Below are 14,053 nucleotides of genomic sequence, written 5' to 3' on the forward strand. Positions count from 1 at the left end.
TCTTCACAGTGGCTACTGCTGCTACATCCTCACTGTCTCTTTAATGCTCCTATTGTTTTTGCTCTACGGCTACAAAAGGGCCTTTCTGTGTAGGTAGCTTTTCTGCTTTACTGGGGCATAAAAGCCTCCAGATTGATATCAGATGTTTCTCGAACCAGGCCTACCTAACCCAGAAGTTACTAAAGAAAATGAAATACTCCCAGAACATTCCAAAAGATGACAAAATATTGTCTGGAGATTGGGGAGTCAAGGGTAAGAAAATGCCTTTTTTTATAGAGGATTTGTGTTCATTGGAACTTGAACAAATTAGCATTTCCTGTTTCTAAAGAAGAAAAAAATAATTAAGAAGACTTAGGAAAAACTGGGTTCAAAAAACAGAACTGAAAAAGTTAAAAAGAATGATTCTCTCTTTAAGGATAATGAGTTTTAGAAAATATTAGGAAAACATTATTCATGTCTATAGTTGCCAAGGTAAAAAGCATTTTGAGGCTATTCCAAACCCTTCATAAGATTGCCTCATGCTTATTAAAGACTCATCCTTATTTTAGCCTGTTATTTCTTCTTCATACTTAAAAAAAAAAAGTTTTTCTTCATGACTTAATTTCGGTTCTTACTACTTCAAATCGAGTTCAGTTAAGTGGATAACATTATAAGAACCACAACAGGAAACACTTTAAAAGAAAGATAAATTCCCATGGCCCAGAAACAAGTGTTTGATTAAAACTTACAATGAAATTTACTATCACTTGTCACTTAGATATTGAAAAACATCTTTAACACTTGTTGGACAGCACAGCACAACCTCCAGGATCCTCAACGTGAGCCGGATAAAGCCTCTTCCCAAAGCTGTGACTGACCCTTCCTTGGAACAGCTGGGCAGCTCTAAGATAAAAACACTCTGACACTAAGGTTCTTTCTAAGGTAGATAATAGCTGGAGGAATCTCATTTTGCCTGTTCATGACTAAGCCATTCACAAGCAGAAGAATGGCTTCACAGTTCCAATGTGGGCCTGTCTCTAAAAATGGGACTTTAGTCCCTACAGGGAAATTCCTACAATTGGTTTTGTACATTTACGAATGCTCCATACTTAGAAAAGGGCATACCTGCTTCTCCATATATTGAATCACCTTCCTATTGGAGCCACCCTCTCCACTGTAGCCATGAAGACCTGTTGGGATCAAAAGAGAGTACATTTTGAGAATCTGTAGGTTCATAAGTAAATGGACAAACAAAGGTGCAAGGTCTAAACAGGGCCACGTGCCACACTGGGGAGGGACACTCACAGAGGAGCCTATATTCTGGGACTTGGGCTGCCACCCCACCCTGGGTCCCCAGATAGCTTTCTCTCTCAATTTCTCTGTTTTCACTTTATTTTATGATTTTCTAATTGATTCTTATTTTACTTTAGTTAATAAGTGTTTTCTTTTTCAAAAGAAAAAAGGATAATACTTTATCTCCTAGGATGAAGTTAATTACGTTACAGTCACTTTTGAGTATGAATGTAGTTTACCTAACCCAGAGCTGAAAACGAGAATTTTGGTGAGATGAGAGGGGATAGAGAAGGAAATAATTTAGGGAGATGGAGCACTCCTTACCCCCCTGAGGCAGTAGTGTTGACAGTGGCAGGGGTGGGGGGGTTGTGATTAATTCAGTGCAATTCACATTGAGTGTCAACCACCTACAAGGTGCCATGCCAGGTGCTGGGGACATAGAGACAAATGCTACCTAACTGTTGCTCTCAGGGAATTCAGCCCAGAGAGAGACAAAGAAGCCAAGAAAAACTGTCTTGGAGTGAATTAAGTATCCTATTAGAGGGAGGAAACTAGGTCCCAGGGGTACCTAAGGAAATTCAGAGTGATTGGTAGGATGGGAGTTATCCCAGGATGGTGGTGGGAGTGCCATAGACACCCGTCGTGTTCATAGCCAACTTCAGGAAGGGCTGGATATCTTTTCCTTCTTTCTTTGTTCTTCCTTCTCCTTACCCATGATCCCTTCATTCTTAAGACTTTGAGTTTGACCAGTGTAGTTTTACAATAATGGTTTTGACACATCATTGATATGGAAAAATGTGTTCAGTATTCTAGTAAGGCAGAAAGAGAAAGACAAATACCATATGCTATCACTTATATGTGAAATCTAAAATATGACACAAATGAACTTAGCTACGAAACATAAACAGACTTACAGACATAGAGAACAGACTTGTGGTCACCAAGGTTGGGGGGTGTGGAAGGGATGGATTGGGACTTTGGGGTTAGCAGATACAAGCTATTACAAATAGAATGGATAAACAACAAGGTCTTACTGTATAGCACAGGGAATTATATTCAATATCCTGTGATAAACCATAATGGAAAAGAAAAATAAATAAATAGATAGATAGATAAAGTGTTCAGTATTCTAAATAACTACTAATCCAAAACATAGACTCCTACCTGCAACCTGTACTTAAAAGTGATTTTACAAAGCATTACCTTGCTGTCATTGTATTCATTTTATGTAATTGCATCTTGATCTTAGATTAGAACCGATGGGTAGAAGCTATAAGGAATGAGACATTAACTCAGTATATGAAGAAGTTCTTAGTGAGAAACTCCCTTGGCTTAGAATCACAAGTGAATTGTCTCTGTCAATTCACTCTATCTCTCTAAACATTAGTTGTCCTCTCTGTAAAATAGCCTATGAATAGACTCACGCAGGGTTCAATTAGGTAAGTGTTTTGTAAATTCTAAATTGCTGCATAAATGTAACCCAGTGATATACATATAAAGCAGTCAAAGGGGGAGCAGCCTGCCTGATCAAGTAGAAGGTTTTCTGTCACTAGAAGTGCTGAAATAGGCAGGAAGGAACAGTAGAAGATGGACTCCAACCAGACAAATCTGGATTCATTCTTGATTTTAGCAACTGTTGGTCATGTGCTCCTGAGTAAATTACTTACTCTCTTTAAGCCTGCCTGCCCCTTTGCTCATCTGCATAGGAGTTATTGTGAGGATTAACCGAGATAATAGATGTCAGTTACTTATTAGTGTATGGTCAGCAGGCATTAAATGGCAGCTGCTGATCATTATAATTAGTATATTTTATTATTGTTGTCATTTTTATTACTGTTACTCCTACTACCATTACCATCGTCATAAATGAAAGCAAGCATTGGGAAGAAACTTGTCAAGAAGCCGTAAGAATCAGAAAAGTGATTGGGATAAATGATTTCCTAACTCTAATATTCAAGTTTTTATGCTTCTGCTTTTACCTTTCCTCTTGCAGCACAACATGAAATGTGTGGATTAACTCCGTGTAAAGGATTAGGAGGTTCCATCAAGTCTACTTGAATCCTCTATTCCCAGTTGGTAAAAGAGGTTTTGGCATTTTAAGAGGCAGAGATTGGAAGTCCCATGAATAGACTCCATAATAAACATAGGAAGGAGCTGCCTTTACCAGAAATTGAGAACAAAGTGCAACATTGTTCAAGAAAGAAAAATCTTTCCTCTCATTTTGCTTCCATCTTACCGTCTTCCCTCACCCATCAGCTGAGAGACCAGAGGAGGGTGTTAATCCAAGGGAGTCTTCAGTTTCTAGACTAGGCAAAGGAGATGTTTCTTGGTAGGGGTCTCATGGAGCTCCCTTCCATTCGAAATCCATCATTCTCACGCCTTTTGCGCCAAGAGTACTAAACTCTGGGCACCATATTGGTTTGATAGCCTGGAGCCACACACCACCCACCAGTACCCTGCGGGCTCAGTACAAACTGAGCCCACTTGGGGAGCGTATGCTGGCATGCTGACTGTTTGAAAATTAGAAAGGAGAATCAGCCCCTTGTGTGAAATTTACTTTTAGTATGTTTTGCGGCATAAATTTAGAGGATTATAAGATAAAGAAAAAAATGTAGAGTTTATATTAAATATTGTGTGCTAAAATATTCAAAAATGGTCCAACGGGTTACTTATTTTTACAATCCAGCTCTATCCTTGAAGATTTTATTTTTATTCGTTTGTATTACTCTGATTTTGGAAGCCCAGCAAATGCAAAGTGGTTCATTAGTTGAACTCTACTGTAATTACTAAAGCTAATGAGAACAATATTTTGAATGCCAAAGCCAATTTATCAGCTACTTCTTGTAACAGAAAAATTTCTGTCTTTTTTCAGAGGAAGTCTTCAGTACTTACTCCGCTCTGTGGTGGTCTCCAAACGGCACTTTTTTAGCATATGCCCAATTTAACGACACAGAAGTCCCGCTGATTGAATACTCCTTCTACTCTGATGAGTCACTGCAGTACCCAAAGACCATGCGTATTCCTTATCCAAAGGTCTGTGCTCCATTCATATAGTGGTTCCGTGATTTGATGGGAAGAGAATGGTTTCATTTAATCCTTTCCTGCTAATGAAAATATTGTCAGTCTCTCTTCAACAGCTTGTGTGATTACTCTTGCTGAAGTCAACAGCATGTGGCAATTTTAAAGTATTTTTATTATCCCAGGAAAGAGTGTGATTTAAGGTTTTGTAATTTCTCCAAAAACTTTGAAGAATGACAAGCCGAAAAAGATGGGGAAAATGCTTTTGAAAGAAATAGGGGGAATGAAAATGTTTGAAAGGAGGAAAAGAGAGGCTGTGATTGAATCACAAGCTCATCTCATTTGTAGAAGTTGGATTGTGCCCTAGATAAAGTTGAAGAGTGGGGTTATATATCAGGTTGTATTACTAACTAACAGATACATGACGAGTTTTAGTAGTTCTATTATAGATTTGGCAGTAATGTAAATTTCACCCATCCTACATTTGGAATAATAGTGTCATGTCTTGGTTTTCAAGACTGTTTCCCCCTCCGGGATGCATGTTTATGAAAACTGAACAGCCTTATTAAACAGTATAAACCAAGGAAGAGGGAGGTTTAGGAAGGAACCAGGATTCTTCACTTCACTAGTGTCATAATAACAATGGCCACAGTATCATCTATAGGAAAATCTAATAGGAAAGTGTTTTTGCTGTAAGCAATTTGGGAGAAGGGATTTTTATTTTTACCGACTCCCTCAATTTGCTTTATGAAGAGCTGCCATTTTAGGGAGACAGAGGAAGTTAAAAGAAAAAAAATCAGAGACTAAATATGGAGATGTATTTTCAGTGGAATGTTATTTTTTGAAGAGTGCAACTGGCAAAGAAATACCATAGAGTGTTCTCACTAAAAATATCATATTATTTCTAACTAATTTGTCAATTGAAAATCTATGTGTATATATAAAACGATTTTATAGATTTCTGTCATAATATTGATTGTAAAACTCCAAAGTACTGAACCTGAATTTGGAGTGGAAGTGATGGCTTCCTAATTAGCATTTTGGCTCTCGGCTCAGGTAAACTAATTTTCCTGGGGGATTGTGTCTTTGGCTGAACCCAGGGTGTTCTTCCTAGTGGTCAGCCATCAGTCTTCCTGTCTTCGGGAGTCAGAGTATATTTACAAATTAAAAGAATTGATTTTAACAAGTTTATCCTTTTTTGCTCAAAGTGCATAAATTATGAGCATTCATTACTTAAACAGGAGTCATATATGTATTTCTGCCTGAACATGAGAAGGTTGCATTTCATGACTCTCCCTTATGTTCATTTTATCTGTATTAAATTGTTTGAAAGTGTCTGATTGTTTATAATTTTATGGCCATAATGCAGACATTTTTGTACAGCTTTAAACTTGTGTGATGATGTCATGTATATATCTTTTGTCAATACCAATTCTGTGATTGTTTTTTCCTAGGCAGGAGCTGTGAACCCAACTGTAAATTTCTTTGTTGTAAATACCACCACCCTCAGCCCAGACATCAATGCAACTTCCCAGCAAATCGTTCCTCCTGCTTCTGTGTTAATAGGGTAAGACTCTTGACCCAAATGCTTGTGTTGTAAACAGTTCCACAGCTCCCAGGGAGAACACTTTCAAAATGAATGGCAGAATCAATGGCAGTATCTCATGGTGTCACCTGGCCCTGCCCGTCATTCATTCTTCCATTCAACCACTCTGTTGGGCTGCACTTGCCCAGTTTTAAGACCAAAGAAAGAACCCAGAGAGAGCAACAAAGACATCAGTGGTTTAATGGGTGAGGGAGCTTACACATCTGAAGCAAGGTCCTGGAGCAACAACGCACAGCGTGCTGCTGCGTACAGTGGGCAGGACATGGCAGCAGGCTTCACTCCCAGGGGGAAGAGGAGATTGCCAGTTACAGGGAGGATTACATCAGGTTGGCTCATTATTTACCAAGGAAACCAGCGGAGAGGCACGCCCCTCACCTCCCCTTTGTTAAGAATAGTCACTGGCTGGAGCCTGGGGCAAGTATGTAGGAAGGTTACTCAGGGGAGTAGGTGTAGGTGGAGCAGGCACTGGTCGAGCAGGGGATGTACAGAGAGCAAGAGAACAGCCATCTTGGGTGGCCTGACCCATACACACTCTTTGCTGAGTTCCAACTTCATGCCTTCATGCCGGCCATGGTTCCAGGGGTGAGGGTGCAGAATGAATAGAGCAGCCAGAGCCTCTGGTGTCATGGAGCCTCCACTCAAGTAGGGGAGGCGGACAACAACCAGGTAAACAAATAAAGTTACGTGAAATGTTGTGAAGACGATCAAAGGAGGGCAGCCGTGATGCTGATGGTTGGGGGGAGGCCAGGGAAGGTCTCTCTAATAAGAGGCCTGTGAGCAGTGATGTGAAGGAAGAGGGGAAGATCTAGCCACATGGAGAGCTGGGGGAACAGTATCCGGGCAGAGGAAGAGCAGGTGCAAAGCCCTTGCAGAGGGAGCGTGCTTGGTGCAATAGAGGCACCTGCATCTGCAAGGAGGCCACATAGTCTGGAGCATCTGAGTGGAGAGGGGAGTGATGGGAGGAAGGTCAGATCACACGGGGCTTTGCGGGGCCTGGTAAGACCTAGAGTAATTCAGGGAAACCGTGGATTAATTTTAAGCACCCCCGCGACACCGATGTGCCTCCAGATGTCATTTGCTTGAATGATCCTTGGTGGTTTGAAACTCTCAGCCCCTCCTTCATTTTCCTGTAAACACCAAACTGCATGAAACTTTTGGCCATCAGGTTGCTCTCTCTTCTTTTCCATTACTTATGTTGGTTTTATCATTGCTTCTAAATAATGACTAGCATCTATTGAGCACTCTCTGTGTGCCAGACACAGGGCATCACATGCTTTATCTTATTAGTCTTTAAGTAACTCTTTCCAGCAACTATTATTATATGACTCTTTTACAGATAAGGAAATGAGGCCTAGAGGTTAAGAAAATGACCCAGTAGGGGGCTGTATTCAAATCTTTCTGACTTGAAAGAAGGAGCTTGTAAGCACTCTTCTTCGAGGTGCCTCTCTCTCCCTTTGTGAATTCAGCTGGTGCCCTCAGAAGCCTGAAGTTATCATCAGAGCCATATGGAAGCATTTTCCTTCTCAGGGTTGCATTTACTACATCAGGCATGCTGGAGGGCTTAGAAATATCTATATTAACCTGTTTATTCCTAGGGAAAATTAATTATCAGTCAACTAAAAAGTATTTTTTTAGGTTCTAAAATCTGCTCTTTGGTCCCGTCCAGCCGTCTCTTCCATCAGCATTGATTAAGCACCCACTATTTACACTCACAGATGTCCTGTAGGGCTGAGTCTGCCTTCTGGCACTTATGATGGGGTGGAGGATATAAAACATGTCAATAAATGACTCCCAAAGTGCCTATGACAGAGGCATAAACAAAAGGCTGGAGGCATTCTGAGGAGGGGGAGATGGGTTTTCCGTGACCCCGGGGATCAAAGAAAGCATCCTGGAGAATGAGTGAATTGGACAGGGCACGGTGGGGGGGAGGAGGACTGCAGTGGAAGGATCACCGAGCGTACACAAGCTCGGGACTGCCCAGGAAAGAGCAGCAGGCCCTGCGTGCCCTCTTGGTCTACGCCCAACCTCTGTCTGAAGGGAGGATGAGCCGTGAGCTCCCACCCTGAAAGATTTTAGATCTGGAAGGGGCTTTGGACCTTATAAATGTTTTTAAGGAACGAGAAACCTTTGTGCAAGTGAGAGACAACAGAGGTGGGGTGCCAGTAAGCAAACGGCAGGTGGCTGCTCAGGTTATTGGCCCAGCCCCTGTGCCTTCTCCTTCCCCCAGGAGTCTCAGGATCGACAGAACCTACCGGGGTTCCAGAACACACTGAGAACACCTCTGTGACACACAGATGAGAGACCTGAGGCTCAGAGAGGTAGACCCATTTGCTTAAGATCACACAGCAACTTAGCATGGGAGCTTGGGAATAGGACAGAGGCCCACACTTGCTGGGCCAGAGTAATAGAATAGTCGAATTAAAGTGTATTGGGTGCTTCCTGTGTTGGGGACTGTGCCTGGCGCTCTGCTCACGTTGTCTCATTTATTACCCACATGCTGCCTATGGTGTCATTTTCACGGCCATTTCACAGATGAAGAGATGGCATCTTTCCCACTTAGAAATCACTTTCCAAGGCACAGTTGTGAATTTCGGAGCTCAGGAAACTTAAGCAGTTTGAGAACTTATTTTTCACCCTATATGAATGAATCCTTAAGTCTTTGTTCTTTGCAGTTCTTTACGCCACACTCATGGTGAGGGTTGCCTTACTCACTGTGGGTATTTTCTGGGGAACGTATTTCACCAAAGAAGCATCTCTGGAAATGCTACAGGAATGTGCTGTGTATGAAACTGCAAACCAAGCTCTGGTCTCTGTTGGCACCAGTACAGCTGCAGCTTTGCTAAAACCAGGCTTGAGGGCCCCTCTGGAGAAAAATGTTCTCGTACACGGCGGTGCTTCGTTTTCTAGCCTCACGCAGAGATCAGCAGGGCCAAGTTAATGCGGGCAAGTTATGCCTCTTCAGCTGCCCGGCACCTTCTGCTCTGTCTTGTAGTAATTCACTCACTCCTGGAGACAGGCCCTCCTCTGCATGTGCACCCATCACTCATTTTCTCCTTAAGCCTCATCCTTTCATCACAGAGCATCCAGCAGCTGAAATCCTACAGGAAGATGAGGCTCTCCCCACACATGCACACGTTTTCCAAGGGTTGTTTTAGGAAAGTGGACTCCAAATAGCCTTCTTCTTTTCTAAAGTGGCCTAGTGGAAAGGGGCAGGTGAGGTGGGAAGAAAACCCTTTAACATGATTAGTGGGTCTCCTGGTCCTAAATACCTTTATCTACTAAAAGCCAAACATTATGCTTCAGGTTCAGCAATCAGCCACATAAAAGTAACTTTTCCCCATTTGAAAACATTGAGCGATGGAATTTGGGAAGTCTGCCAGGAAACTCACATGCCTCTGGCATCTTCCCTGCCCATTTCTAGATCAAAGGTTCATGAACCTGTATCCTCCACTACCTTTGTCACTCTCCACAGCCCAAGGTGTACTCTGCACCCTGTGAGGGCTCCATAAAGGCGGTTCACCAGTGGAGTGCTTCTCTTCAATCAGTTTCTCTTTAGGATTTGGAATTGAGGGGAGACAGAATGAGAGTGTGTAACCCAGCCTGGAGCTGCAATCACACCAGGCTAGGATGTCAGTGAGTCATGAAAAACATATAAGGAAACCAAGGGCTTAATTGTAGTCTTTACTGGAAGTTTTAAGTCCCCACAGAAAAATCCAACAAGCAGGATCATCAAGTATACTTTCCACAACATGCCAATTTTATTCTGTAAAAACAGAGAGGCACATACTGAATAGACTGGTTAGAGTGGTTGGGGGAGGGGTGGAAGAGGAACCAGAGACTGTACAGGCAGCCTGGCCTTCCCTTGAGCCACTGACTGCCTTTCCCAGGTTAGACACAGTGATTCAACAAGATCTTCTAACTTCTGAAACAGGATTAGTCCAAGAGGAATACGAGTGATTTTAATACTAAAGCAATGAAGTAATTTCTGTACATAAGGAGAGTTCACACCCATGTGGAGTCTACTCTGGGCCAGGAACTCAGGAGGAATGTTAGAGTTCATGTTTTGCAGACAAGTAAACAGAAGTGTAGAGAGGTTAGGTAACTCGTTCAAGGTCACACACTGGACAGGGTTGGAATCAGGATTCAAAATAAGCAGTTAGGGGCTTCCCTGGTGGCGCAGTGGTTCAGAGTCCACCTGCCGATGCAGGGGACACGGGTTCGTGCCCCGGTCCGGGAAGATCCCACATGCCACGGAGCGGCTGGGCCCGTGAGCCATGGCTGCTGAGCCTGTGTGTCTGGAGCCTGTGCTCCGCAACGGGAGAGACCACAACAGTGAGAGGCCCGTACCGCAAAAAAAAAAAAAAAAAAAAAAAGCAGTTGGCTTCAGATTTCCTTCTCCCAGTCACTCCCTCTGTAGGGCCTCCACCCATCCCTCTGGTAAACATTGCTGGTTAGCTTCACCCTTTTAATTCTTTTCAGGATAAAACTCCTCACTCTATGAAATCTATTTATTCCTCGAGAGTGTATATAGACGGAATAACTGAATTTTATAAAGCAAATCGTATTTGAATGCACTGGGAGAGACTTGTGCTTGAGAGTCATATGACACAGGGTATCCCTTTGTAAAGTGGCTGCTGCCTTGCAAAGAGTAGGCATGTAATAAAGGTCTGTTGTGTGATATTAATTCCCCTAATTTGTGTAAATGTTTCTTTGGGTATATTAAAGATACTTAAAATAAGGTACCTATTACTACCTGCAAAGAAAACCACTACTAAGCGCAACTGCATATGGTGGAGTGATTAACTCAATGAACCACGCAGGTAAGAGGGCCTCCTGCCGACGCGGGCCGCAGACTCCATGCTACCCTTTTCCCCCCTAGAGACAGGTACATAAAGCAATAAGAACTACTGGTATAGAACAGGGCTTAGCATCCCTGGGCCTACCGGCCAAATCCTGCCCCCACCCATTTTTAGATGGTCTGCCAGGTAAGAACGGTTTTTACCTTTGTGAATGGTTGGGAAGAAAAATCATTAGAAGAATAATACTGCATGACAGGTGAAATTTACATGAACTTCCAATCTCAGCATCTCGTTGGCACCCAGCCACACTCACACAGCCCTGTCTCTGGCTGCTTCGGTGCTGCCAAGGCAGAGTTGAGTAGCTGTGACAGAGAGCATGTAGCCCGCAAAGCTGGAACTATTTACTGGCTGGCCGTTTTCTGAAAAATGGTTCTGACCCCAGGTCTAGAGAGTTCATGTCAAAAACTTTTGTTTTCTATCTTGTGTTTCATTCTTCCATTCCCTTTGCAAGTATTTATCCCCTGTCCCCCGGGATGACCGGTTCGCCTTTCCATTTTCTCACTTAACGCCTCTGCCTTGGGCTCAGTACCGGGCAGTTAGACTAGATGAGGCGCCCTTGCTCCTGGGCCGGTGAAGCAGCATTCTCCCTTTCAGACTCCGCAGCCTGGTGGTTCGTGTAAGCACCATGAGACCCGTGATAGCGGTGTAGAAGGAGGGGGTCTTCAAGAAAGCCTCATGGGCGGGGGATATTTGAGTAAATCCTGAAGAAGTTAAAGCATGACAGTTATTTCAGACCGAAGGGCAAGTTGACAAAGGGAGGCATGTGGAAAGCCTCATAGGGTGTTCAGGGGACACCAGTCGTGCAGACTGGACAGTGTACAGTTCTTTATTTTATTTTATTTTTTTTGCGGTACGCGGGCCTCTCACTGCTGTGGCCTCTCCCGTTGCGGAGCACAGGCTCCGGACGCGCAGGCTCAGTGGCCATGGCTCACGGGCCCAGCCGCTCCGCAGCATGTGGGATCCTCCCGGACCGGGGCACGAACCCATGTCCCCTGCATTGGCAGGTGGACTCTCAACCACTGTACCACCAGGGAAGCCCTACAGTTCTTAATAAGCAAGAGAAAGGACTGAAATGGAGAGGAGTCCCTGTTTGTGTGAAGGTGGTGCTTTGCTGCTCAGTGAGGGGTTTTGGTCTTCTTTCAGTGCCTGCCACCTGCAGCGGAGATAGCCTGGAGGCCCGGGTACCCCTGGGCGTATTAACACCGTGACTGTCCTGCCCCGCAAAGGGAGATAGTGAAGTGGTGAGGGGCTTAAAGTGCTTTATCCAGCACCTGATCCATCCTAAGCACTCAACAAATATTTGTTGTTTGATTTAGTGTCTGTGAAGGGAGTGGGGACAGGAAGGGATCTGTGAATTCTGAGGAAGGACAGAGCTACTTAGGTCAGGAGGATGGGACAGGACTTCCCCCTCTGTTCAGTGCTACATTTCCACAGAATTTTCCTGAGCACCTGCTTTGTGCCAGGTAGTCTGCTAGGCCCTGGAGATACCCTGTGAACCAGACAGCTGTGGCCCAGCCTCAGAGAGTTTGCAGTCAAGCAAGGAGAGCCTTGACAAGAGGAGGGGTGGGCACAGCCCGTGAAGGAAATAGCAAAGGAGTCTGTTTAGGGTGAACAGATACGGCCATAGCGTCAGATGGGGAGGGGTGGAACGAAAAATTTCCTTTGGAATTCTTCTGACCAAAGGGAGCAAGGTTTTGATCACACACTGGACAGGAATGATTTAAGAAGTGTCATACAAAAATCGCACGAGGGTGTGGGGAGCAAATAAAATAAAATAAATTATCCAGAGCAAATATTTAGGGAGGCTAGCAGAAAGGTAAATTAGGAATTCCATGCATCTCACTTATCTCTCAAAATGTAGTTTCAAACACTGCTAAAGGTTTTTGTTGGAGGAGGCTGTACTGCTCGAGATATCTCTATTTATATAAATTTATGTTAAAATACCAAAAGTTTCCTTAATTTCTTCACACGATTTATATTTGGACACTTGAGAAAAGATTTGTAGGATATAATTATTTGGTTTTCAAACTTTGCAGAGATGTGAGTCCATTTTTTCCCCTTTGAAAATGAAGTTGAGAAAAGGGTCAACTGTAGTTTCTCCCTAGTAGGAAGAATGTTTTAGAGAAACATATCAAATTGCCAGAAAAGAATAAAATCTCAACCAGTGTCCCTGGGTTCCCTGTAATGGTCCCTCCAGACAGCAGAAAAGAGATGGGAAAATATCACCCTTGACACCCTGGCACCACCAAAGGCCAGTTGTGGACTTGCAAAGTCCTGAGCCATGGTGTGAGGCATGTATGTTACACCTCTGTGGGACGTTAGCTGTTGTTCTTCCTGTCAGATATATTTGCATTTCCATTCAAAATTAAATTACACTTTAAGCTTTAAGAAAGGGTAAAATACTACGGTGTTAAATGGCTTCAACAACTATTTAAAACTGTATTCCTATTAAGATTGATTTCATTGAGCAGAATGTCTATTTGTACCAAGGTCTGGAAATAGTTATTCTCCTTCTCCCCTCCCTCCATCCCTCCATCCATCCTTCCCTCCCTCCTTTCAGGGATTACTACTTGTGTGATGTGACATGGGTAACCGAAGAAAGGATTTCTTTGCAGTGGATCCGGAGGATTCAGAACTATTCAGTCATGGATATCTGTGATTACGATGAGTCCACCGGAAGATGGATTTCCTCAGTGGTAAAGTTGAATCGGGATGTTCTGCTTCCAAAGCTACATGTGATCTGAGGGCTGTAGGAAAACAGGGAGAGTGCTATCAGGAAATACAGCTTGAATGTCTATTCTTTCTCTGTGTCTGACCCTGAGGCAGTGAGTAAGTCTTGACTGACTTTTAGATAATTTGCTATTACCCGGTGGTACGTCTAGTTCATCTGCTCTCACTAGTCATACTGTTTTAGTTATGGAGACTATCACTTGGGAAAAGGGTGGTGGTGATTGGAAAGCCAGAAAATAGAATTTGATGTCAAAATTCACAAAGCCCGAGAAAGCCAGGGGCCGCAAGGTCAAGGAAGCATGTTTCAGGAAATGGGGAGTGAAGCAAAACAAATACCAAGAGGCCACAAATCTATTACCACTCTGTGACTATCTTTCAGCAGTAAACAGCTTTAGAAAGTAAATAGATAACTTCCAGGCTGAGAGGGTGGCAACATTAAGGCAAAGGCAAGTGTTAATCCAACCTTGAAGTGCTGGGGTTGTTTCCAGCCCAGAGACCTCAAGGTATAGGGGGTGGATCAAAATTAAAGCCCCATTGGGACCCTCGGAGGGGTAGAGCCTGGGGTAGG

At 43.4% G+C, this 14,053-nt stretch overlaps 1 protein-coding gene across 2 annotated transcripts in view; it reads left to right on the top strand.

Moving 5' to 3' along the window:
- DPP4 (dipeptidyl peptidase 4) overlaps positions 1-14,053 on the top strand; it is a 79,185-nt gene that overhangs the window by 32,494 nt on the left and 32,638 nt on the right. For both annotated transcript variants that reach the window (XM_081242085.1, XM_081242086.1), the window contains exons 9-11: positions 4,145-4,305; positions 5,745-5,857; positions 13,316-13,451. In XM_081242085.1, the coding sequence (XP_081098211.1) occupies positions 4,145-4,305; positions 5,745-5,857; positions 13,316-13,451 (410 nt within the window). The remainder of the gene's footprint in view (positions 1-4,144; positions 4,306-5,744; positions 5,858-13,315; positions 13,452-14,053) is intronic.

The sequence above is a fragment of the Mesoplodon bidens genome (genome assembly GCF_964165515.1).
Source record: "Mesoplodon bidens genome assembly, chromosome: 8".
NCBI lineage: Eukaryota > Metazoa > Chordata > Mammalia > Artiodactyla > Ziphiidae > Mesoplodon > Mesoplodon bidens.